Source organism: Nesoenas mayeri, assembly GCF_963082525.1.
Source record: "Nesoenas mayeri genome assembly, chromosome: 7".
Taxonomy (NCBI): Eukaryota; Metazoa; Chordata; class Aves; order Columbiformes; family Columbidae; genus Nesoenas; species Nesoenas mayeri.
The window spans coordinates 1,407,970-1,435,511 of record NC_137551.1 but is presented as its reverse complement, the minus strand read 5'-3'; the positions used below and the strand labels follow the sequence as shown (position 1 = coordinate 1,435,511).

The 27,542-nt window shown below is 43.6% G+C and overlaps 1 protein-coding gene across 2 annotated transcripts in view; it reads right to left on the bottom strand.

Moving 5' to 3' along the window:
• MCU (mitochondrial calcium uniporter) overlaps positions 1-27,542 on the bottom strand; it is a 92,214-nt gene that overhangs the window by 3,124 nt on the left and 61,548 nt on the right. For both annotated transcript variants that reach the window (XM_080348352.1, XM_080348351.1), the window contains exons 2-7: positions 11,362-11,431; positions 7,223-7,393; positions 6,207-6,311; positions 2,880-3,040; positions 2,200-2,403; positions 5-121 (exon numbers count right to left, since the gene is read on the bottom strand). In XM_080348352.1, coding sequence (XP_080204478.1) covers positions 5-121; positions 2,200-2,403; positions 2,880-3,040; positions 6,207-6,311; positions 7,223-7,393; positions 11,362-11,431 — 828 coding nt within the window. The remainder of the gene's footprint in view (positions 1-4; positions 122-2,199; positions 2,404-2,879; positions 3,041-6,206; positions 6,312-7,222; positions 7,394-11,361; positions 11,432-27,542) is intronic.

The window sequence follows — 27,542 nt, the reverse complement described above, 5'->3', positions numbered from 1 at the left end:
TTACCTGAGCAATTGCATCCTTGAGTTGATTGTATTTCTCTAGATCAAATCGCGTCTTTTTGGCTCCTTTATGGAAAAATAATAAGTACTGTCTGTCTCTAGCTTCTGGATAAACGTATTCCTAAAAAGACAAAAGGAGAGAAATCCGAATAAAGCCACAATAGGATGCAACACCATTAGCACAATACGTATCAGGTGCATTTTGGGAGGATGACTAGTTTCTGCCAGTGAAGGCACACGACCAGACAGCACTTTTTAAGGTCACCCAGTGTGGTGGGGTGACCCCAATCCAAGCAGCTGAGCCCCCACCCAGTCACTCCCTCCCTCCCCTATAGCCAGGTGAGGAAAAAGAATCAAAACAGCAAAACCCAAGAGAAACTTCGGAGTTGAAAACAAACTCCAACAACAGCTTAATAAATGAAGGGAAAAAAAACCAACCCAGAAGAGTGGTGCAATAGCAATCACTCACCACCTAGCACCAGCAGAGCGATGCCCAGTCAATATCCGAGCAACAGCTAGTTTGGAGAAACTCCCCCCAGTTTAGTGCTGAACACGATGTTATACGGTACAGAATATCTCTTTGTGCAGTTTGGGTCAGCTGTCCCAGCTGGGGCCCCTCACAACACCTCACCCACCCCAGCCTGTACCCAGGACTGGGGGGAGCAGGGAGAAACACCAAGAGACACAGGTGGCCTTGACACTTGAGCAACAGCAAGAACTTTGGTGTATTATCAAGGCTGTTTTGGTCACAAATTCAAAGCACAGCACGGTAAAGAACATGAACTCCACCCCAGCCAGAGACAGTACAGTCAGGCATTTGCTTCTCCACCCCTATAATACACTCCAGCAGCAAGTTACCATCACCTCCCTTCTGTCCCAAATGTGTGAATCCTTCCATGCAGAGAGAACCAAAACTAACATGTCTCAGGGTTCCAATACTGACAAGTTTTTGGGGAGAAACAGAGGGGGAAAAAATGAGCTATAAATACTGGAAGAAACCTTTGTAAGATGGTCCTTACTCTCTTTTTCTTAAGGTCATAAACACGAAGCAACTCTAGATGGTGATGAGTTCATCTCTCAATCAAGCTATGCGAACGAGAATAAGAACCCAAGACCACAGCTTTTACCAGTGATGCTCTGCTGTAAAACTCACGACTTTTTAGAGCGTGTAGATAAGTCAGAGCAGCAGAGCCATTTGCACCAAATCCCACACACAAGCCCTACAAAGCGCAGGTCTGCCTGCTGAAGTTAACTCTCGCTCACTCTGGAACACGGCACAGCCTCTGCCTGCTGTGCAGCCAGGGATCACAGCTGCCTGCTGGAAAAAAGCTGCATTTGAGTCAATCCAGCCCTGAAACACCGAGATTTCAAGGTCTGGCGGAAGAGTTACTAATTGATAGAGATGGCGATCAAAACAATAAATCTGAATTCAAACATGCCAGAAGTTCTAACCACACTTAGTGGAAACTATTGCAGCATGTGTCCCCAACCCCTGAAATGATGCAGCTGGGACACCGTGCTGGAACACCTGCAACAACTGTTGCGATGGTCTTGTGACAGTAGAAACTCTTTGAGCCTGCCTTCCCTCATTTTTTAGGTGAGACTATGAAGTTTAAACAGGAATGATGAGAAAAAATGTATGCTAGAAAAACCACGTAGTCTGTCACAACTACAATGATCCAGAGAAGGATCTTTTATCTGGATGGGAGGCTAGATCCATGAAACACTTAAACAAAAGCATTTCCAACGTGATCCCTGAACCTTTGTCTCTTTGAAAAGGCCAGAGAACACAGATGTGTTCTTCCTTGAAACTCAGAAGGTACCTCATCCACCCATAGTTCATTTGGGCTGATAAATCACAGCAGTGCAAGTCAACGTGTGTGATGCTGTGTGCATGTGTGCAGAAACCATGACCAGTCAGCAGACGATCCTGTATAGCTAAAGCAATCAATTACAGAACACACGTATGTATTTATGGTAAGATAACCAGAAAATCAGCAATGACCACCACCAGAAGAGCCCACAACCATACACCACCATCCTGGACAGCACAAATTAAATCAAGTGGCATCTATGTTCCAACAGAACAAGGAAGGGGCAACGTGACTTCTAACAGACCCAATTTTCCTATTTCTTTCGGGAGCAAAGTTCAAAGCAAGTCTTCTACTGAGGGGTCAACATCAGCATGACAAGTCCTACCTGGCGAGTCATTACGAAATAAGCATACATTGCCATGGCACTACCATAGGTGATGAAATAGGTGACTGGTTCCATAATGTCCCAAGAATATTCCCACCAGGTGAGGCGGGCTAGAATCCCAAACTGAGTGGCCATGTAGGCCAGGCCTCCCCACAACACCAAGGTTGTCCTCTTCTCTGCTTTCCTGCTGAGCTCCATCCTTACCTGCAGGAGACACAAGTACATGCCTTATATTCTCAAAAATAATTTTGCCAATATAATTAAGAGATAATGTAAAAATAACAGCTTGTATTTATATTAAAAATCCTAAGTGGTTTCATACATATGATTTGAGTTTAGGTTATGCAGACAAATCCAGATTTCTATCAGTATCTTGCCATCAGCCATATCTTCCCCGAGCATGCTCTGGATACCTTGCAAAGCTGCTTATTTCTCTATGTTCAGAGGAGTTCTGCTGCATTAGCCCTGGTCTTTATTCACTACCAAGTTAATTTCCAAATATATAAACCAGGGAAACAAAACACTTCCACAGAAACAGATATGGTTTGGTACATACTTAGTGAATCTTCTGCTTCAGTGATCATCAAACTATTCAAAGCATGCCAGGCACCTAATTAAAACCCTGAAATAAATGAAGGGTGACTTTAGAGGATAAGTAAAATACAAAGAGAACCTCTTACTTTTTCTAGTGGTGCTAGTTGCTCCTTCAATTCCTCTAGTCGCCCTATCAGCTCCTTCTCTTTATTCAGCTGGTGCTCCTCAATGCACAAGGCGGTGTACAACTGCTGAACCAATGTCTTGACATCATTCAGCATCGTTGCGTTTTCATGGCTTAAGAGCTCTAGGGAAAAAAACAAAGGCTGCTTTATATGCATTTATCCACAGAACTTCTCATATATGCTTCAGAAACTGCTACTAGTCTGCACAAGAAATGCATGAAACTATCTTTTCAACAAAGAAGTATTTGGAGGAGCTCCAGCATGCTAAGACAATGCTATTTCTTCAAAAGAAAACCAAGGTTTATTATTGTGTATTCCTAAGATTTGATAAGAAAAATGAAAAGAGATCCATGCTATTAGCTTGCCAGGTATCAACGGCTACTTCTAATCCATAATTATATACAAGACTTAACAAAGACAAATGAATAAATAAACGAGGCTGATCCATCACATCAGCTGTTGAGAAACAGCCAGAATCCTTCAGCAATCATGGTTATTGACGATGGCCACGGAAGACCTGGCTTAATGGTCCCAGAACATGCAGTCTTATGAGAATTATTTTGAGTAACAATGCCAGGAATTGTTTCTCAGCACTCTGTGGGCTACCCCATACTGTGCTGCCTATAGGACAACGGAATTGTCTCTCACAGTATATTTAAATAAAGACAGTAACAGGGCCACTAGAGGAAAATGCCTTTATCCCTGCATTTCAACACAAAAAGTATTCCTAAAGGAAATCAACTTGTAAAGGATTTGTGACTAGTGGTATATTACACACTCCATATGAAAAAAAATGTTTCAAATTAAAGCAAAAGAACTTGACATTAGCCAAATAATCTAAAAACATATATATATATATATTTTTTTTTTTTTTTTTTTTTTTTGTAGCATCCTTGGGCCTGTACCTTAGGTCATCCTCTCAGAATAATGAGTTTACCAACACAGAGAGCAGAACTGACATGGAAAAGGTTGGCCTGCAACTCTCAAACCACCAACAAGTGAGAGAATTTCAATTGATTAGAAGCTACAGATAGCTTAAGTTTTAACATCAGCAGCTAAAGGGAAAGAAGTGACTCAGTTGTCTGTGCCAAGGCAGAACACACCATATCCTCTCCCAGCTAAAGGGCTCCTGCTCCTCTATAGGGGGAAAATAAAAAGAGGGGTGTGTGTTCCAACTGAAGTAACCATCCAAAAGTACTTAGCACTCAAGATTACAGTGTTGTGGCATTTCCATTTCAAAATACACAGGGTGATTCTGTAAAAATGGAAAAACAATAGCTGAAAAGTTAAAACAGAACTAACAGTCTGATGAGGACCGGTTGAGGGAACTGGGGCTGTTTAGCCTGGAGAACAGGAGGCTGAGACCTTATTGCTGTCTACCTGAAAGGAGGTTGCAGCATGGAGGGTGTTGGTCTCTCCTCCCAAGTAGCAAGTGATAGGACAAGACAAAATGTTCTCAAGATGCACCAGAGGAGGTTCAGATTGGATATTAGGAAAAAATACTTCATAGAAAGGCATTGGAACAGGCTGCCCAGGGAAGCGGTGGAGTCACCATCCCTGGAGGGGTTTAAAAGGTGTTTAGATGAGGTTCTTAGGGACATGGTTTAGTGCTAGAGTTAGGTAAGGTTATGGTTGGACTCGGTGATCCCGAGGGTCTCTTCCAACTGAAATGATTCTATGATTCTATTTACAGGCACATTCATTTTAATACAAGCTAACTATAGAAATCTCCATGGCAAATGAATCAGAGGCAGCTATTTCATGTAACCTAGGTGATCCCAGAGCTCACCTACCAGCACACAATGGGCGCATCTTACAAGCGAGCCAACCAAAACCACACCGACTCATTAACACAGATTTTGCTCTCCCAAACACTAGGTGAGATGTATGAACCGCCTTACCTTGGGACAGCAATTTCTCCAGTGCAGAAATAGACACTATGTTTGCATTCTCATTTAGTTGTGAGCAATAAAATGCTGTAATACATGATAACTTGCCTTGCAAAAAGCTCCTCGGGAGCTAACTATACCTACAGAGAAAGGTGGCACACATCAGCGTGTCTTCCTAGAAGCCAGCCACCCGGGGTAGCCTCAGACCCAAAAGATATCAGCAGTCTCCTGATTTTTGATCAATCAACTTGCTTTAATGTGTCATCTTATTCAGGCTGCTCAAGATGGTAAAAGGAACATCAACACTTCCCTCACAGCTTTTGCTTATAAATGCTTTTGTTCGTTATCTACTGCTTGAAAAGAGGCAGGCCCAAAGACTAGGGAAAACATCCAGGTAAATAGGGGAAGGCGTTTTCACCATCTAACCTCAATTGGATGCGTAAGTTAAGTTATAAATCCTCCCTAATTTGTTAGCCTGTCTACGTGGCTAAAAACTCCTTTTAGAAAAATACTGCTTGCAAACTCTGCACTTTTGCCTGCAACAAGAACAGAACTATAAGGTAGAAAAATCCCCCATTATCTGTGAGCTAAGCAACGAGCAGACCAATGTTTCCCAAACTGGTCCTTCTGCTTAAGTCCTCAGCCATAAGTATTTAGTACGCAAGAACCAGAAGCTTTTTGAAGCCTAATAAGTTGCCTGGGAGAAAAGATGGTAGATGAAAATACCACGTTCCTGCCACTGCCAGTAACTCTGGGGTGTCTCAAAAATTTCTTGCAAGTTTTGACATCTTGAAAGTTACACAAGTACCCAAACTCCTGTTATTTAAAAGCATTTTCTGATTGACTCGAAATAGGCTGGTTTCCCCTGCTATTGGATTCTTAGTAATGTAATCTTTCAAGAGCAGAGTCTCTTATATCACTGTTTGTCAGCTAACAGTTTCAAGGTTTATTTGCAATTATTTAAAGTACCACACTTGAAACAGTGTTGACTGTCAGGTGAGGGAACAATTGATTCTTCTAAATCAGAAAACGTAACTTTCAATCTGATTCTCATTTTGTATTGTACTCCTTCAGAATGAGCTAAACTAAATTACTTTGCTGCTATTAGAAAAAAAATCAGAAGAAGTTAGAAATGGAAAGGAATTACATTTCTTCATTTATTCCTTTAATGGGGGATACTGGCTTTGAGTAGAACAAATATTTGCTTTTCATCACTGACTATTCTGATTATGTGGGTATCACTAAATCAGATTCCAAGGGCAGGATTAGAAACGCCAAGGTTTCCTTCAGAAATAACATTTTCACCTTCTTGAATGAGTGAAATAAACCATGCTACCATTAAACAGGGAACTGAAGACTGAATTTTTTCCTGCTGTTTACCAGAAGCAGGCTGCTTTACCTCTCTTTGGTGGTCTAACGTGGTACGTGACATCATTAATGATCAGTTTGAAGTCATCCAGCAGAAGCAAATCTATGCCTGTGGAGGAGGCGACACGTGTGCCATCTGTAAGGCAAACACAAGTGGCTCATTAAATGGTTGAAACAAAGCACCTGAAAACGTTGTGGCTAAGCTGTAAATCCCGCCCAAATCCAGTTGTTGGACTTCTGCATTTTCCTACAGAGGATACTCTTTGTCAAGACTGATAGATTACTGGGAGACCTTCTAATGCCAATACTAGCTGAGCTATGTGTGCAGCTGCTTTTCTGAATTCATGATATTTGGGGTCACCTTACAAAAAGAAGTTCCCTCCATTTCACGCACTTAGAATATTTGAGTATGTTTCGCAGTACAATCCGCTTAGGTGATCTTCATCTCTTCCCACTGGCCTTAGAAATTATTTAAATCTCAGGTATCAGACAGCTTTGATATCACTAACCCAGCAAAGACCTCCCTCCCAGGCCAAGACTTTTAAGGAAACGCCTCCTTTGATGGCACTTTCATAAGACATCTTAAGAATGTTTCAGAGCTTTGGTGGTTCACAGACATATTGAACAATATGGTGACATAAGAGATGGAAAACATAACTGGGTTTTCATAGCTAAGCAAGATATTGCTTCATTTGTATCATCTTTTACACCCAGCTCCTTACAAATCAATTAGAATACCTACATCGGTAGCATAGCTCGCACCTTTCCTACTAAATAGTAGGAAACTCACCCAAAACACCTCCAGCAGGACTGGAGTCTATGAGCTCAGCATTAGGAACGTTTTCCTCATCCTTCACTCTACAGTCAGATTTCTTTGGCACACCTGACTATACAGAGATAGTTAACAATATTCCTACTTCGGGAATGGCGTTTCTACCTTCTGCTTTTCCAGGAATGCCACCACAGTAAACTTACATTGAAAAAGCAAAAGGTTGGATAAAGATAGCGGGCAGGTGAGTAAATCAATTAGTTTGTAAACACCAGTACCTGCTGAGTAGATTGCAACCCGATCAATTCCTCGGTCCTCTGCTTGCAGCTGTTGTAGGAACACACCGACGGAGTCTGAGATGGGTTTAAGTGTGAACTGGCAACGTTCACGCCGGGATGGAAGATTTACAGAGATCACAGGTAACCCGTTTTGGTAAACCACTGTCACTTCTACAAAGAACACAAAAATACAAGTTTATCATTAAAAACTAAATATTCTTGCAATAGTTTTGTACTTTTCTCATGGGGAAAGAGGCAAACGTTGGTAGAGCTGAACATAGAGCAGACTGATTTCTTTGGTTCATCTTTTATCAAGAGATGTGTGCATCAAATTAAAACTGATGTCAAAAGTTTTCACTCCATTAACTTGGTGGCATCTGTTCAACTTCCTGTGCTTTGCAGAAAAGTGAAATACACTTATTCTAAGCACAATCACATTGATACAAAAGGCAACGTGATATCTGAAAGCTACAAACTAGCAGCGCAGTATGTTTTGGTTAGTTTTTGAGAATCAAATTATTTTGGCCTACGGAAGATAAAACACTGAGCAATTTTATCAGGATTTATAGCCCAGAAGACAATTGCAGACCGTGTCTATTAGAAAACATCAAGGAAGAACCTACTTTAAACGTTTTTATTTTTGTTTAGTTCTGGTTTCCTCCTCTTTGTCCTGAGGCAACAAATCTTTAAGAGAGCAGTCAGGAGTATGAGGTTGGAGGAACAGCACTCTGAGTTTAAGCTTCAAGGTCATTTCATCTAAAATTCATAGGATCAATACGCTTTGTATTCCAGCAGATGTTACTTCCCAGGTGTAGATAAAAGGACGTTTTCCATTTCTTTAGTGCTGTCAAGAGCTTTTTCAAGAGCATTCTTAAAGATTTCAGTGCACCTTTCTAAAATTGGCGGTAGCGACCTGCGTGAACTGTCAGCCGGGTTTTATTTTAGTGTCAGAAATACAGCCCACTCTGTGCAGACATAGAATAGAGAAGGTAAACGTTTGTACTCCCCAAGCCCTCTACTGAGTCACACACAGTCAAAATTCTCCCTAAGTGGAGAAGTTACTAAGATAGAGAAGCACACCTAAAAATGATTCACATTGCATTGCTATGTATTTTCCTTATGTAAAAACGTACGGTCTTTTTTATTGCACAGAGCATTTGCCGTGTCTCAAGGATTGCGCAGTCGCACCCATCCACACAGCATCTGGCTCAGTGTTCCCACCTGTTGGAGCTCTGGCCAACTATAGGAACCACACCATCTACTTAAACTCGTCCAACTCATGTATTGATACACCAAGTCAATTTAACCAGCCAACCTCAAAACTAGTCGGTCAAACAAGTCAACATAAGTAGAAATAGAAGTAAATAGTGTCATTTTAACTACCAAAGGAAACTATTTCTCAGCAATGCCACTGTTAAGAAAGTTGTGTAACCAACAGTCTTTATTCTTCCCCTTTCAGTGATTTGCTGCCAGATGATGAACTCATTTATCACAGGATCATTTGCATATTAGGACAAGTCTTGGGGCAACATGCCTCTCCAAAGAGGGGAGCTGATGGATGTTGACAAAAGATATGCCAAGTACACTTGGGCAAAGCCAGAAGAGTTCTCTTGGGCTTTTGAGTTTCCCCTCACATGAAGTGAACTGAGCATCCAAAGGCTTTTTTCCCCTCTTCTGGGGGTTTGCTCTCCAGTGTCAACAGAGCCTGGGTGGAAGCGACCAAGTATGGACATCCAAAATGACTACAGCATCCCAAGAGGTCCCAGTATATGGAAGCCTGTAAGTGCCTATGTCTCAAGACTCTGACACCTCACAGGATTTTAGTAGCTTTAGTTTTCTGATTAGAAACTCAGAGATGACTGTGAGATATTTACTGGGAGGGAAAAACCCCTGCCAATTTATGAGGACAGTTAGGCAGAATTTCAAGCCTCTTATCAAGCAGCTGTTATGACACCAGCTATCGAGCTTTTGCATTCTTTCACTCAAGTATTTGAGCAAGAGACTGCTAAGAAATAGATTGGCATTAACCACTTTGGTGATAGCAGGCTCAGAAGGAGTGCTCAACACGTTTAGAAGCTTAAAACAGCCACTTCAATATTGAATTCATTGGTTCTGTGAGCGGCATACACAACACTAATGTATGTACAAGACATAAAAATGCTACCTTCACCATACAAAGAGCCAGTTCATTGTAGAGGAGAACAGATAACGGCGTTAGCACCAACACTTTTCCGTGTGTCCCAGTTGGCACAACGCAAGGACGCAGCTTTGGAGGAAGCACCTGCTGCATTTTAACCCTCCATGGACCAGACAGAGATAAATGCAACAGGTCAGACTGCACCAAGAGCCACCGATGCCGGCAGCACACACAAAACCTTCCTCAAGGATGTCCAGCTCAGGGGAAACGCTGAAGACTAAATTGTTTCTTTCGGAGGACAGGGACAGTAAGTTAGGAATTACAGCTGGTTTACGTTTACCTTACAAAAAGCTTGTAAAAGTAATTTTCTCGCCTAATTCACTGGTGGGGAAAGTCCATAATTCCAGTTGATCCTCTCATCACCTCCCACACAAGTAATGCCTGGTCAAATTTTTACTGCTTTGGAGAAGGAAGAGCTCAGAGGTGAATAAAAAACCAAAGTAATAATCCAAAGGACATGTCAATAACACAAAACTAACAGACAGCAACAGCCAGCTCCAGTAAAAGTTATTAACACAAGATGCTGTGATGCAGCTGTCCGCATTGCCCTCCTCCGCTCTGCGAGCCCTGTGGATTGCCTGCATGAGGGTAATTACAAGTTCCCAAGTGGACAAAGCGTTTTGGTATTTCACTAATTATAGAGCTAACATTTCAGCTAATCTTCACTGATTAAATTTCAAACCAGTATTTAAACACATGGGATAAGTGAAAGAAAGTAATTGTATAGAAGTGTGTTTCACTTACATCTACAGACACCTTCAAGCTGGCCGGGGATGCTGCTAAACAAGACTGTGGAAGATTTTTAAAGCTTTACACGCTATATTAAGCATGAGGTTGCTTTGAGGTATGAATTCCATGCGAGCACCACGAAGTTTTGACTCAACCATATGTGCACCAGTAACGGGTCATTAGTGCTTTTTAAAAATACTTCTGTTCTCGCATAAGAACAACTTGAGCAACACACTGAGCCAAAATAAGGTACAGTAAAAACAGTGTGGCCAAAGAAGTCAGAGTTGAACATTTACTACTGGTGAAATTATTGCAAGAAACAACAAGATATATTCAAGCGCAATATGAGAGGAGGTAAAATCAAATCAGGCAAGTAGCTACACAGTTACATTACCCTCTCAACCTTACATTTGTCCTCTACGCTCCTACCTATTTAAGCATTGAGGTTATTATTTTGAGTTCTCCGCAGCAGTCACGTTCTCTTTGTGTTTGCACACAGTCGCTTTATCCTGCCATAGAAAGCAATTGAGCCCATGACTTTATTAGCTTTCAGGCTTTATTAACAAGCCTTAATGAGGAGAGGATCCGCTAAACGTTTGTGTCAGTGGGCATAAGCGCTCAGTCTTTGCGCACAGCGTGCGGATGTTAGAGCAGGCAGAGATCTCAAAGCCGCTGCTTTCTCTTCGCATGCTGAGATTTTTCATGTGCATTCTTTTGCTTTACAGCCTGACAACGTTATTAAAAACGTTAGTTTACTGTCTGAGCTGTTTCAGAATTTATATAAAGGAACGAAATTGCCTTGGCGTCACAATTTATTTACTGCAGCAAACAGTGCTTTGAGCGTTTGAGCAAGTAGCTGGTATAAGCTGCACTTTCATTACATAAAGTTAACAAGGAATGCAGTACCCTGAAGGGCAGGCATCACACAGACCTCACAGCTACATCAGGAAAAAGCCTGGCCAAAAAATGTGGACAGTTGCACGCAATGACATCCATCTTTATAAAGCTTGTCTGGTTTTATAGGAAGAGTTCTTAGAAACGTTGCCCATTTCCTTAATTATTCAGGGCTGACTTTGGTGCCTGTCGCTTCCTTGGTTCAAAAGTAGATTGCCTCCTAGTTAAAAAAAACCTTCACCAGAAAAGGGGTCAGGAAACATGATTTAAGTCGGGGAAGGCAAAAGTGAGCCAAGAGTTTGCCCGTGTCGATACTCACCATCAGAGGGCACTACTGTACTGCAATAGACCACTCTCACGCTCTGCCAAGGAGAAAGCCTCTGATGCACCTAAAAAACATAAACACAGCAAAAAAGGACAAATGTTCAGTTCTGGCAGAAGCCCAACGCAGTGGCACCTCCTGTCCACACCCCCGCCATCCCCTGTCCCAGTGCCTGTGCTGGGCATCTCCTCCTGTCCACCACAGGGGTACCGCAAACCGAGAGTGCTTGTCATGAACAGCATCATCTTCCACCATCTGCCACCCAGCAAGGTCTCCCCGCTCGGCCAAGTTCACCTCTACACACCCCACTCTCAATGCCCAGAGAGCTGGAACACATCACGCAACAGCTGCGAGTTTTTTTATTCCTTCCCTTAATGTAAAAATGTATTTTTAAAGCCACATTGAGTTAATCAGTTTAAAGAAATGAGTGTAATCAGTTTTAAGAAATCAGTTTTGATCACTACACAGACATGGAAAGTAGAAATCACATAAAAGCATCAGTCTTTGAGTATTAGCGTAACAGTGGTGGAAGGTTGGGGATGATGAGTTTCATTCTCTTCAATTGTTCTCTGTGCTAACATGTATTTTCTTCTTGCCCTTACAGAGGGAAGCCAGACTCTAAGATACAAGTAGTAAACATGCCCGTTCATGGAAGAACAAATTGTTCAAGATAAACAAAACCTGTGATACTAGGCTGTAAAACAAGAGCCTAGTAAGAAGAAGCAAGCATGTGAATGGTTCATATGTTCTGCAACCTTGGCAAAGGACTAATTTGGTCAGGAAGATCTAGAATCTGAGCCATTTAAAGTCCGTCCTCCAGGATAAGTTATACTAGTTATACACTAATTCTCCCCCGAGAGTGAAATTATAAGTCTAGCACAGAGAGCCCAATTAAAAATAGACAAGACTAAGGCACACCAGCTCCCATCTGGTTACAGTGCTGTATATTTCAGTGACTGGCACTTCTCAACGCTCACAGTCCAATATGGGCATTCCCATGGTCTAGGCTTGCTTTTGTTTGTTTGTTTCTAAAACACACTGACAAACCTGCACTTCTATAAAGGTATCTCAGGGGTAGGGCTTGTTGATTTTTAAGTCAATTTCTAATGCAAGTTTGCAAACAAAACCCATGCTGTTAAACATTTCTCTGCCAAATTGTCCAGACCCCCATATTTTGCAATGTTGCTTTAAATAATCCGCTTGAAATAGCTTTATCTGCTACTTCACTTCTCTTCTGAAGCCTGCTGTGCAAACCCAGGATAGTTTCAACTATGCTTGAGTTGGAAGCAGGACCTATGGCCCAGGTGGTCAGTGCATTGACAGCTCTGCAAATCCACTCATTTGTGCTGTATTTACATTCTGTTTTTCTCAATTCTGACAAAAATCGGTCAAGTAAGTTTCCACTTCCCTTCTTGCTTTGTCAGCTTCCCATAGTGGAGTCAAAAAGGCAGCTAACAGGAAAAGAGAAGCAGATTTAAACAGACGTAACCGAAGTTAAGCGAGAAGTTGAATATTTCGGCAAAAGTAATGTTTAAAAGAACTGCCATACATTAGGAACCAAAGGGCAAATTTGCCTTTTTAGGTTTGAGAATAGCGAGTTGGCTGGACTGACAAATACCCATGTGCTACTGCTGAACAAGCAGGATCCCCCACCCCTAAAGTTTTAAAACGCAAAACACCAAAGCAAAGCACAGATACAGCCTCACATTCTGGACAAATTCACTTCACTGCCTTGGCATCACTATTATACGATGAAAAGAATCAGAAGCTACACCATATCTAAGCCAGCTTTCAGCATGAAATTTTAGCCGTGGAGGGGAAGCCTCTCTAGGAAGTTGAAAAAAAAGACCTTTTCCTATTTGAAACCAGCCAGTTCAATTTTAATCCTTCTGCAAATAGCATCAGACCAGATGCAATAGTAAGTGGGCAGAATTTATACAGTGACACACAAAACCTCCTCCTCCAGCGTTTACATATGTATTTTACGGGATCCCATGGCACAATTGGCACTTTCAGGTACGTGCTTTTCACTGCTTTACTCTTCCCTTTTACATGGCACTAATCATCTGTTTTATGTAAATACTGCACACTAGATTTGCACAGCAGCCCAAAAGATTTACTAGCATTGTTTAGAAAATCTTGAAACACATTAAACCCAGCATTGCCAAATAGCTATATAGCTGAAAGATATCAGTTAGTATCTGTAAAGGCTTCACCTTAAGGCCATGAGCATTTGACAGGTATAAGCTGGCTCAACCACCTCCTGCCCTCACACAATACAGGCAACACCGGGGGAAAAGGCAAAACGGGTTGAAAAACAGGGCATGTAAGGTGACTCATCAAAAAGCGGATGTGCCTCCAGGTTTAAGCCCGTTGGTAACTCTTCCACCCTGGTTCAGGTCTGAACCAGCTCTGTTTCATTAACCCCACAGCAGGAGGCTGCTGCTGCATTTTACGGGAGGAGATGGCGGTTAGGCTATACATATCCATCACTCCTGCAGCTCTGAACTGCACCGTGCCACGCATGCTGCTCTTAGAGATTTCTTATCTAAGAAAACAGTCTTGACTGGTTTGGAAAAGGAAAACAAAAAGGAACAAATGAACTCAAAGCCAGCAAAGACCTAAATGACATCTCCTGCCATCCAAGGTTAGCGAGAGCTTAAGGAATCATCCATCATTTTTATTCTTGAAGAGTGGCTGTTGTTTTAAAATTGAGATGGAGATTTCAACGCCTGAATCCTTTCTCCAGCGTTTGCAATGCAACAGCTCTATGCAGAAATGTGCCAGCAGACTGAAGCGCAGGACTAAGGCAGTGCTGGAGTGGAGAGTGATTTGTTTCAAGCTTTGCTGACCAGATCTCACCATCATTTGTCTGCAGAAAAACAGTTGACCACTCGCTGCTTCAGCAATGAAGTGTAGAATAACTACATCCAGCTTTCAGCTGGGACAGACTTGGAATAAGTGGGATTAGGAGTGTGAAAAGCACCAAGGTCAGACCCCTGAAATCAGAAGCTTTAATTGCCAGAGTAACTTTCTAGGTCTCAAGAGAACAGGTGCAGGAATTCACTTTTCACATCTGTTCCATCCTTCGCTTCTTGTCTTATCTGCAGTAAGATGCATGTTAAAAGGCTCGGGGTTACGCAGCAGCTTCGCTCATGGAATGATTAAGGGATCAAGAAGAAAAAACCAAAACAAAACACCAAACCAGTCTTTTTTCTAAAACTAACACTCCCTCCAGCCTTGTCAAGCTCTATATTGGACAATCCAAAGGTAAAAATAGCTAAACTAGGACCTGTAGAGATGTTGTTATGTCAGTTCTACATGGGTGACAAAGTTAATCAAAGCCCTATCGGAAAAAACAGCCTTTTAGCTACCAGCGAGTGCTCTCTGAGGGGAAAAGAGTCAGTAATCCAGCAGAGGTAGCGTTTTGCATTTTATGTCATTATCAAAGATAGAATGGTAACAACTTTAGGGTACCAAGTCTCCAAACCCTAATTAAAATCAGAAATGTTGTCCAGAAAACAAACACACACACCCCAATCCATCCCAAGAACAAAAAAGCTGGATATCTTCATCTAGAAGACAATTAAAACATGCTGCTACCTCACTACCTGGAGCCTCGGTGACAGCCATGCTGCAGAGCTTTTGAGAAAGACAGCGAATTCTCTGTGTAAAAATTGCTTACCTTAAACAACACATTCACAAGTGCCAGTTGCAATGTCTACTTTACAATTTTACAAAGGGCCTCCTTTAAATGAGGCTGCCCAGCAGCTCACCTTTTCCAACAACAGCTCTTTTCCTCTCTTTCACCACTTCCAGAGCATCAAAACCTGAATGTCTGGCCTGGCTCTGACGTGGCTTCTCCTCAAACCTCCCGGCCAGCATCTCAGTGACAAAAATCGCTGTGAGCTTCCCCAAACAACGCAAGCTACCCACCTAAAAGTGCTAAAGAGCTCCGTTTATTGATCTGTCCCTCACTTCAGGCTTCCAACTACTGCTTGGCCTGTTCCATCTCTCTGAAACAGAACTTTATTTGTAAATCACTGGGCCCCTTTTGTCTTCTCATTTTGCGTCCCCCTAACGCCAGCTGTGTTTGCAAAGGGGAGGAAACACAGAGCGAAACCACTTTCTGATGAGAAATCTGCTGTCCGAGCTTCACAGATGTGTAACTAACCAAGTTTGCTAATACTTCTGCACCAGTTTGTAAGCTCCTACTGGATTGGAAGCACATTTAACTGTGGTGATACGTTTCCTTCTGGAAACATTCGCGCCGCAACCCATGGAGGACCCTGTGAGGGAGCACAGGAGCGCCGCCTCCTCCTCCACCTCAGTGCTTGCAGGGCCGTTCCTCACACTTTTTCCCTTATCCCTCTGTTTTTTCCATCGTTTTTCCCTTATTCCTTTGCTTTTTCCATAGTTTTTCCCTTATTCCTCTGCTTTTTCCATCATCGTTCCCCTTTCTCTCCTCAGTTTCCCCAAGGCGCCATCGTGGGGGCTGAGGGGCTGCGATGCGTGTTCCCGCCAGAACCTGCCTCTCCTCACAGAGCCCCCAGGCACCCAACACACCAACTATTAACGCAAAAGTCGCAAATAAAATCCTTCACATACAAACCCATGTGGGGCGCTGAGCACAGACAAGACCTTTTTAAGCCCTTGTATGAGGAAGACTCCTTCAGCAGTCCCTCACATGGACCTGGGGACAGGGAGAAGACATGATGGCAGCCCTCACACCCGCAATACCAGCAAAGAGGGATCTTGCTGCTGCCAGCACGCTGGCACAACCCTGCTGTATTCAAATGCCTTCTTCAGAAACCTCCGAAGAGATAAAAATGGGCCAGTCTGGCAGCAGAGATCTCTGCCTGCATCTCTCACCCGTTTCTTTGCCACCCCCGTTCTTCTCAAGACATCTGGACACCTTGGGCCGCTTCCAGGACCTCCCTTCAGAAAAATAAAATTAAATCAATCTTCCTCTGAAATTAAGCCCAACTTTACCAGACATTTGCTCATCAAACCAGTAACCCCACACAGAAGGCCTCCTCCAACTTTTTGCTACAGTCTCTGGCTACATTCACGTAGTGAACGTGAAGTATTTCCTTCAAGGCTTCTGCTAGAGCCTGCTAGGCAATAAAACGGCTCTTGCAAGGGTGAAATTCAAAGCAGAGCGCTTTGCTGCCCTGCACAAACCCCAAACATTTAGGCAGAGAGGGGAACGTGGTGGGAAAGCCCTCGTACCTGGGAGCCACATTGCTGCAGCACAGCTGGGGCAAAGGAGCCCCGCGCCCCTCACCACCATTTTCTCCCCAGCTTCCAAAAAGCCCAAACTGCTGCCTTTTTAAAGCATCCGGCTTGTCTCCCAGGACACGAGCACTTGCCTGATTAAATGCCACTGGCTTGAACTCATTTCTTTCTTTGCCAGTACGCCCTTGCTCACATCCCACTCAAGAGGTCAGATTTTGCCCCCAAAAGAATATTTTGCACCCGCTGCCTCCATAGGGCAACACTTCTGCGGAGGAAGGTCAAGCAAATGACAACCCGTCTGAACTGCAGTGCTGTTCCTCTTTGGTTGTGTTATTTTTCTTTTTGTTGTTGTTGTTGTTTTAAAGAAAACAGACTGAGGAGATGGACGCAAAAAGAGACAATGCCAGTAAGGCGTGGGAAGTGTTAATCTTTGCATTTGGAAGCACTTTGTAGGACCTACACGTTAGCAAACGATCCTTATTTGCCACAATTCGCATTCCTGCCTGAGTTTTCGCTCCTTCCAGCATTAGTGCAGAGCTTCATCACATCTGCTAGGAGAGGAACATAAACAGGAGGTGAGCTATAAATACTCCCTTCTCATCCTGCTTCCTTCGCCCATCTGCCTAAAAGGAACCAGGTAATCCACAGTGTCCAGGAAAAGGTGGGGGTAGGGGGAAGGAGGTTCATCCTTTGCAGAAAAGGGAGGAAAAATAAAAAGGATGAAGCAACTGCTCCTAGTTCTTCATTGCACCTTCCTGCCAGGCGTTACTGTCGCTGTGGAGATGCTGCAATGATGAGTTTTGTAATGGGAACATCGCCACTTTTGATGGCTTTGGCAGAGCCTCTCGGGGGCAAGAGGAGATAAAGCAAATGAAGTTTTAACAGGTGCGTTAAGCATATTGGTCAAGCAGTCTCTACTGCTTTTACAGGAGCTTCCTTTGCCGCACCATCCACAACAATTCCACTGCCCTCCCCCTCAAAAAAACACCAAAAAAAAGCAAAACCCCTAAACACCTTTTTTTTCTCAATCTATATTGTTAATTTTACTGCAGATGTCAACGACCTCCAGAGAATTGTGTGATTCCTACTTCCCTTGAAAGAGATGACAGCCACGGTACACCAGACTGCATACTCCCTTCTCTTCCATCTGAGCTTCATACATACAGCCCTTCCTACCTGCAGAGCTGGGCTGGAACACCTCCTGTGCCGTTTCTGATGCCAGGGCACGGTTTTGCTATTAATACATTCTTTTCTTTACTGGAATAGGATGGTTTAAATGCCATTTCTTTAATACAGCCCTCATAGCTACCGGAAAACAAACTGAAAATTTTAATTCCCTTGCATTCTGAAGGCTTGAAAAAGAGAAATCAAACAAAATACCATGATGCATTCAGGCCTGTGTCAGCTTTGAAATTCGAGCAGAGAGACGAGGCAGAGCTGAATTCCTTTCCCTAGTTTCCAGATCCATTTATTGCATCTTCCTGTACTGAAAAGAAGGGCACCTCTCTTCTCAAATTAAAGGGGCTTCCAACCCTGGTTTAAAAAGCATTTGAGAAATTTAGTGAGTTTTGATCCCACAGATTACAAACTGCAGGATTTTGTCGCCCTCAGCCACTCACAGCTGAAGATCCTGTAACCAGAGAGAAGGAATCAGATGGATTCCCCTCGGGGCAGCTGACTGGTTTGTCTGGGTTTGATTTGTTTCCTTAGGTTTTATTTGTTTCTTTGGGTTTTTTGTTTGCTTTTCTGCCTCTAGCACTTATCAACCTCACCAGGCAATTCCTTTTGTCTTTGTTACAGCCAGTTCAAAAGAAGATCTCTCACCCCTCTTCACTGCATCAAACGCTTGCAAGTGAGGAAAGAGTAGCTCACTGACGCATCCCTGGCTCTTCCAGCATCAAGAATGAAACACTAAGCAGAGTTATGAAGCGAGATTTCCACAAGCGCAAGGAAATTCCTTCTGCCTCGGTGTGTGCTGGGGAGCAGCCAAACTCACACCGGTTTTCCAGGGAAACAAACTCAGGAATGAGGGGACCTTGCTTTCAGCTCTTGAAAAGAAACAGCAGGCTCTTGCAGGCTTGGGAGTCAGTGCCAGCACACGTACAGCTTCACAGAAGCTTCACGCAACGTTCAGCAAGCCACGGCGGCGAGAACATCCCAGTACTGGGGGAGTCCTACACCATCAATTCCTTGTTCATTTTCCTGCAGGAAAGGACCTGGGTTTGGTCCAAAAAGGGAACTGGTGGAGCAGAAATGTCAGTACTGTTTGCAGAGGAACGCCACGGACAGTAAAAAGCTTTTTACCCAAAGTCACATTAATTCAGTCCAAGCATTGAAGACAAAAAGTAGTTCCTTCCCTCAGATAATGAGCCTTACAGGGTAAGCGTGGAGACTGAATTAGCTTTAGGACTGAATCCGCTATGAGGCGTTTAGTTGGGGAGTTTTAAACTATTTTAACACTCAGAAGCGCCAGATAAATTTTACAGATACTCCCACATTCAGTCCAGGTCCTGAGACAAAAATCACAGGTTTGATACACAGCTACAAATACCTGTGACCAATTCACACAGGCCAGGTTCCTTCTGCAAAAAATACCAAAGCATAAGATGCTCAGCTTGGGATGCTGCTTTGCTGTCTACATTCAATTTGCATCAGTACACGACCAGCTGCAATTGGTACAGCAAAAATCAATCCTTTTGCTAGTCCCACACATGTCTTACCATGAAGCCCTGGAAAAATCTTCTATTTGATTAAAAGTGAATGCCTGACATTTTTCTATCTATGCTTTCTGCCATAAAAATCATTACTGTGCAATTCTGACTTCTAAATCACTTATGTTCCCTGGCAAGTTACTGTCATACGAGAGTAACAGAAGGAAATGAAAAAGATTCCAACAAAAATATATTAACATTTTAAAACCAATGTTTCATTTTGCCACCAGACTGCAAATCGAGGAAACTTCTATGCAAAATTAATATCCCTGTATGTTAATGTTTAATATCCTTCAGATATCATCAGATGTACCTTGAACCTGACCATTTCGCAGGATGGCTTCCCAGCTCCACCCCGAGGAAACAGCACAGGGCTCACCTATGGTGCCCCACCAGCATATCCACAGAGAAGGAAACTCAGCACAAGTTAAACACAAGTGAAAGGCAGAGACAGATCTTTATCGACATGCTAACGACATCCAGTAAGAACACAAACACACTTATTTTGAACCCCACGTCTAAATAGCAAGTTACATTCAGTTTTGAAGGTTTGTTAGACTTTCCTCAGCTCACCTCACCCGGCCTCTCTGCAAGGGGAGAGGAAACTGGGGTTGGCCCCTTCTTACAGCACAAGGAACAGCGGTACGGTACCTGATAGCATTTGGTGTAGTTTCAAAAATGCAAACTGCGCAGCGTTTTGCAAGCTCCTCAATGCTGCTGCGTTCCAGTTGCAACCTGCCTAGGGAGCAGGCAGAAGAGCCGCTCTGGTCCTGCTCCTCTGGAGGAGGAAAATGGTTATAATCTATGAGTCTGCTCCCCAAATCCACCTATCTCCCCTCCTCAGCAGCAAATGGATCTGCTGGAGCTCCAGTGCCTGCACTGACCATTATCAGGCATCTCTGGGAAGACGCGGAGCAAACCCAGAGATCAAAAGGTTTTGATTTAATTGACCACTGATAAAGGAAATGACTGCAACAGCATCTCGCTGGCTAAAAGCTATTCATTCTGGCATCTCCTGCACAGAGTTATGATACAAAAATGAACAACATCATTATACTTCAACGTCCATGATTGCGACAGAGGCGCTAACAGCTACACTAAGTCTCAGGAAAGCTAATAACTAAAGTGATCGTTTCGTCTGACAGCCAGTGCTGTCCTCAGGACGAGCTTGATCGCATCCTTGAAGCTGAGCGTGGTGGGACGAGAGGCTGGAGGCCCCAGCAAAGGGCTCCTGCTCCCCATTAGGTGCCTCTGCAGAGACTGTGACCAGGCCCTCGTCAGCGCCAATTCATTCTGGCACTTCCTGGACCTCCCTCCTCTGTCTTAGGGAAACCGGTTGAAACTGGGCTTATGGGCACACGCACTATGCACAGACACACCTTCAGTTTATATTATGATTAAGTCAGTCAATATGTTAAATCACCACTTAAAGAGCCTTAAAGAAACAGACCAAAAAACTTCCCTGCACGTTTTCAATGGTTATAAAGTCATACACTACCCATATACATGATAAACTAGGATTACAGGGAAGCGTTATGAAAGCAGTGCCCAAACATTTGGCTCAGTTTTGTTTGTCAGTTTAAAAGCAGTTTTCTGATTCTGTATCAGACATATCACAAGGATTGTTTTACTAGTATTTTAACTGAAAATTTTCAGATTGTTGCAGCTCAAGTATTTTTCTTTTGTTTTACAACTCCAGAATGTAACATATACTATATATATATCTCTAACCATCTATAAACTTTTCCCACAGAAACTGTTGCAACTTCATCCAAAGAATAAGATACAAGGAAGATCCAACACAAATCAGTTCTCAACAGCCATTCGTGAAAAGCTGATTTGAACTACTTTGCCAAATGATAGCCTTTACGGATCAGAGAAACGCACACTACAAAGGGGTTGCAGTTCATACTCCTTCCCAACACAAGCACTGAGGCTTAATTCATATTAAAGGACTGTGAAGTTTTGGAAACAATGCACTAGAAAAATGGCCGTTTTTCTAGTCATTAACACCATTTAAGAATCAACAGCCCTGGGAAAAGAGATTATCCTGGAAGAGGGGGATTTGGAATGGGAGATCTTTGGCTAGGTTGCTTCCTTAAAGCTTTTCCAAATCAATTAAGCTGGGTTTAATGTATAGTGATAGGTGTTCAGTGGCCTAGAAGAAGGCAATTTACAATTTGGCCCTGAATTACACAAGCTGTCAGAGCCACCTTTACAGTTTGTACTTCCATTGACAGTCTCAGCTAGCTAATGAAAATTGAATCCTCCTTCTCAGGGAAATTACATTTACACATGAAACAGAGCAAAAAAGCCTCTGTGGAAAAACCACGAAGGGACAGGCATTAAGGTAAGGACTTCAAACACACGCTGCCCATCCAAGCACAGAGGCTGGCGCAGCGCCTGCAGAATAGCGTGCTCTCCATACTGTCTTTCCAAGACTCTTTACAACGCTTTTTCCCTGAAGTAAACAGGCCTGGGAACGAGGACTTTCCCTCGGATCCAATGCTGATTATTACTTAAAGTTCTCTCGTTCTTGAATCCCAGGTTTCTTCTCTCCCCGGACAGTCTGAAGAGGCCAGAGAGCCCCTGTCTGCCTCCACACAACTGCACCACCTCCCACCCAGGTCCACAGCCTGCGCTAACACAACTTGGGTAGAAGCCCCCTCTGTTTCCCAGGTGCAGACACCTCCCTTCCAACAACATCACCCCTGCCTTGGTCTCATATGGTGAGTAAACAGCCAAAAACTTGCCCTCTACAACCACCTAAGCAAGTTGTTCAACAGAGTGACACTCCGTCAACGCTGCCTGCGTTGCAGGGACTTCACGTGCCCAAGAACAGGCTATGCACACCAGAAGATTTATTGAGACCTTCACCAGGACCAGCTAAGTCAGGCTGGGTAATTCCTTCACAAGGAAAGCTAAAGTTCTATACTCCAAGGCCACTTCTCACTTTAAGATGCCATCATCTTAAAGCAGGTCCAAATTTCCATTCAAGCCTCACCATAGTGTGATTTTGGCTGCATTGAGTGAACAAACGACAGAGGCAACACGTCTCCACAGCCGACAAACTGGTAGGACTCAGCCTTCCTTTCAATGCTTGTGAAATCTGCTGCTTCACAGTTCTGCAGTCTTGTACGTACACAAAAACCATCCCCAAAATACATATTAACAAAGAGAAGAGTGATTCAGGGTTAGCACTGCATTACTATCAGCTGCTTTCATCCCTGCCCGCTTCACTGATGGGTGAGCTGGATATCAAACAACTCGTAAGTGAACCACAATTAGCTGTCATACCTGCTACTCATGATTATTTCCAACTGTATCTCCTAAAAGCTTGCACGCCCAGAAATATTCTCCTGAGACACTGAAAACAGATCCTTCTTTTCACAATATATTTTTTTTAATAGTATAGACAAAGCTTATTACTAAAACAAGAGAGAAAGTGGCAAGGCATCATTACTAGTTAAGAGTTCAGGTACCAGGCTCGGGCACTTCCAATCAAACAGTTTTTATCTGCAGAGACCATGTCCCCCGATAGCCTCTCAAACTGATTCAGACAGCACGCAAAGGTTCGGCTTTCTCAGCACAGCCGCGAGAACACATTAGCCCTTGAGAATGCATTAAGAGAAGCACTAAAATAGCTGGTTGTGAGCAGTGTAAGTGGTTGCCGAGCTGAACACCGGGCAATCCCCTAAAAGAGCTCTAGATGGAAAAAAAACAACTGGTGAGAAAGCAAAAGACTGTTTTAGACACACAAACCAGTAATACTTATGTCAAACTACAGATTAAATGTTAGAGACCGCCAGTTTCTGAGGGAAAACATTCATGATGGAAACCAAAACCATGCGCCAAGCGTGGCTTGAAAAGCAGTAGTGGGCATGGAATCACAGAATCGACTGAGTTGGAAAAGACCTCAGAGATCATCCAGTCCAACCCTTGGTCCAACTCCAGCCCATTGACTAGATCATGGCACTAAGTGCCATGTCCAATCTCAGCTTAAAAACCTCCAGGGCCGGTGAGTCCAGCACCTCCCTGGGCAGCCATTCCAATGCCTGACCACTCTCTCTGCACAGAATTGCTTTCTCATCTCCAGCCTCAGTTTCCCCTGGCAGAGTTGAAGTCCATGGCCCCTTGTCCTATTGCTGATGCCTGGGAGAAGAGCCCAATCCCCACCTGGCCAGAACTGCCCTTCAGGTAGTTCTAGAGAGTGCTGAGCTCACCTCTGAGCCTCCTCTTCTCCAGACTGAACAAGCCCAGCTCCCTCAGCCTCTCCCCATAGGGCTTGTGTTCCAGTCCCTTCCCCAGTCTTGTTGCTCTTCTCTGGACCCGCTCCAGCACTTCAATCTCTTTCCTGAGCTGAGGGCCCAGAACTGAACACAACACTCCAGGTGTGGCCTCCCCAATGCAGAGCACAGGGGAAGGATCACTGCCCTTGTCCTGCTGACCACGCTGGTTTGGATCCAGGAGCAGCAGAACACAGGAACACAGGCCCCAGGGCTGTTACCATCATGTACTTTGTAAAACACAGTATTTCAACTTTTTAATTAATAGCAACAAGATACAGTAACAGTTCTACAGGCTAAAATGTAGCCTGTGAGGGGTCATGGGTTTGTAAACGTTTGTGAGACCTGTTTCTCACAGCAGGTGTGATTTGTTATCAACATACACAGTATATTTCATAATACAGAAGTTAAACAGACCAACATTACAGAGTAATAAGTCTGCCCAGCAATAACTGCTGTTCTCCTTTCCTTTCTACAACAGACAAGGAAGATGGCAAGTTGGATTGAGAGCATTAAATACAATGAATTTGACACCGTGAGACTCTTTGGATTACCAGAGTCGTGAAAAACCTTCATCTTCCAGACCACAGAAAATGGCAATAAAAGCATCATCTCCAAGACCACTGAAGAACCACCGACCCTTTTGGTTTCACAGACTGGTGGGAAAATCAGTTGACAAATTAATAGGAGAGCAGGTGGCAGCTGAGGGGACTTGTGAGAGAGAGTGTTCCAACACACAATCCTTTTCCTTTGCTAATTTGAAACTCCTGCTTTGGAATTCTGCACCTTCCAGACACAAAGTCTTGCCTAAGGAAGATTAAATAGCTGGTTTCAAAGGAGCAAGATCACTAGGAGAGCATCCTGTCCAAATCACTCCTTTTAGCAGTGCCAAATCCATAGGTAGTTTCCCTGTACATTTGGGTAAAGGGAGATTTATAGCTGGGTGCTGTATGACTGGCCCACTATGCCTCCATTTAAAATAAAACCCGACACCTTTGACACTTGCTAGTTTAGGAGGTGGCTTATTTCTGGGTAAGAAAAAACAAAGACTTGGTATTAAAGGAAGTTAGATAAATAGAAAGCAAGCCTGCATAGCCCAAAACAGGTTTCAACACGCTTTCCCACACCATTTGCAGCCCAGCAAGAGGCTTAAAATGCTCATTCTGGTCTGGCTCGAGGTAACTCACACAACCGGCAAGGTCACCTTAATGGGGTGACATGAACTCCCTTGTGTGCCCCAAACCTGCCTAGAATTGCATTTAGAGGCAACCTCTTTTCCTGCTTCCTGCCTCCCCCAAGCAGCCAGGATTTCTATGACTCTCAATGTAATTAGGGAGATAATTTTAACTCTGTCGCTAGATTGATTGCACTGGCGCTTAACTGCGCTATTAAGCAAATCGCTAGCTGACATGTGGTATCTTTTCCATCTGACAGAGCAACGCTCAGTTTATAGTGGGAAGAAGAGGGACTCCAGAGAAACAACCACCACTGATGCTTCGATTGCGCAGGCACACAGCTACAGCTGTTAAATCTCTGCTCGGGGATCCGTATACACTTTATCTTTAACAACAGAGGCAAGACAAGCAGCCGTAACTTCAGCCCAACCTGCGTGGCATCCTGCATCCAAGGTGACCCGCAAAGGACAACACAACAACTAGATACTTGAAGCACCACTGGGTAACTTCAGTGGCAATACTGTATGTGTGAGCTGTAACAGCCAAGCGAAAGAGCATCAGTTTTTTATACTTGAGACCCTTCCTACTTGGTTTTTAGAACCCTGAAGTCTGAGACTTCCCATGACACATCCCTGCAAAGGATACTGGAGCCCATCAGCTCCAACTTACGTGTTTATCACATTAGGAGAAAACAGAGCATGTTGGGTCATTCACTGCTACCTGTAAAAGGCTCCTGTGCCTCACATCTATCTGGAAGGAGACTCATTCAAATGAGTTGGACAGTACAGTGTCTGGTAAGAGGCTTATTTCAAAAACCGCGTGACAGCTGGCAAAGTTCTATGAGTGTTTTTCCACCTGGTAATTCCTTCAAGGATCCCAAATTAAGTAGATAAGGAAGCAGTAAGAAATCACTTAACAAGTCATTGTGCCCAAAGTGATTGTCAGAGAGTCATTAACAGGCGAGTTCAGAACAGCTGTTTTCTCCTTCTAGAAAAACCTTCTGTCCGAAATATAAATTTGCACGGAGGAACCGTTTTGCAAGTCACCGAGCAGCCACAGCTACCGACCTCACCAGCCACCCGCTCAGCGGCTCCTGCCCTCCGCACCTGGGCCCTGAACCACCATGTCTTTCCTCTTTGTTGGTGTGAGAATGAAAGGCGGTCACCAAGTCCAGGTTGTGTAGCAGTGCATTTATAACCACGCCAGCAGGCATTCTGCAGTCTAGCCCGTGGCTGAAAAGCACCTGACAGGGATGTGTTATTTCTGAGCCATACCTTCTTTCAATCAGATCCTTTCTGCACAGCTGAGCTTCCTCAAAATTCACATCTACTTTGTTCTATAGAAAACGTTCACCTAGTTATTTGGTTTGATTGCCACTAAATTGCAAACTAAGCCTAATGCTATATATAAGGAGCAGATATTGAAGTCTCTATTTCCAAGAAAATGAGCCTGTGACATTCTTGGCTGACAGTGGAAACCAAAGCTACACAAACAGGCCCACCTGAACACGTCCACTCAAGCAGACAAGTGTCCCCAATCAGCTGCCCTCCGTGCAGCCACTGGTGCTCACCAAGAGGAAGAAAAGGCAAAGAGCTCATCTGCAGTGAAGGCTGAGATAATAATGGAGGCTTTGAACTTGTGTTGGTGTTTGCTCTTCACAGAAGGTACATTTCACTACAGCCATTTGGGTGACTGGCACCTTTTCTTTGCCTCTCCTCTGTACCTGGGAACAGGAGGAGTGTGATACAAAGACCAAGCGAAGATATTCCATAGCCCTTAGGAGGAATCCTACATGATAAAAATCACTGAAGTAGTAACACAACGAATGCTTCTTACACTGTGTTACCACATTGCAAGAAAACAAGGTCCAAGGTGTCTTGCAAGCAGGTCCCTTTTGCCACAATAGCAGGGGTTGCAGTCCCAGGCTGTGGAGAAGCAGCTAACCTGGCACAGATGGGGAATCAAATCCACTTCCAGATGGGCTTTTAAAGGTCTCCTTTAGCGACTCAAGCTTAAAACACAGCACAGACTGTCAGTGCTTTGCCGATCACTGCAGCAGCTGTTTTGCCTTAACGTGCCAGCCAAGCACAGTGACCGGCGCGTCACCGTGGCCATGGCGGAGGTGGTCACGACAGTCACGGGACAAACCACGCCAACCCAACCAGCGTGTTTTAGAAACTGTCACTGACAGCACGTATGATTTGGGTGGTTACCACAACATTTTGCAAGAGAGCGGTCGCGTTACAACTGTCCGCCACCATCGTTCCTGCAGCCGTTACCCGGTAGTGGTTTAATGGCTATCAACAAGAACAAGATGAATAGCAAACTCATGAGATATCAAAGACAGTGCTATTAATATTAGGGCAGCTCATGGATGTCCATGCTACTAAACCATAAGTAATTTTGTAGAACTCTCCATAAGCTGAAAGAGCAGAGATTTATTTTTATTAGTTTTCCTTAATTATGAAAGAAAAATGAAAGGCTTTGGGTAACTCCAAAGCCATATAACCATTAATACACCAAAACAAAAAAAAAATCCAAAAGATGAGTGAGAGGACTATTTAGTTCTAAGCTTATTTTTCTGAATCAGTGTAGTTGTACTGATTTCCCCCACCCCCTTAAGGAGAACGCCGTTCAATTTACTGCATGTAGCAACTGACCAACACAAGCCAGGTACACACGCAAAACAAGTGAGATTTTAACCCAGCCTGTTCGTACATATTTCAGATGATATTTTTTAAATCTCAGCTTGCAAACAAGCAACAAGG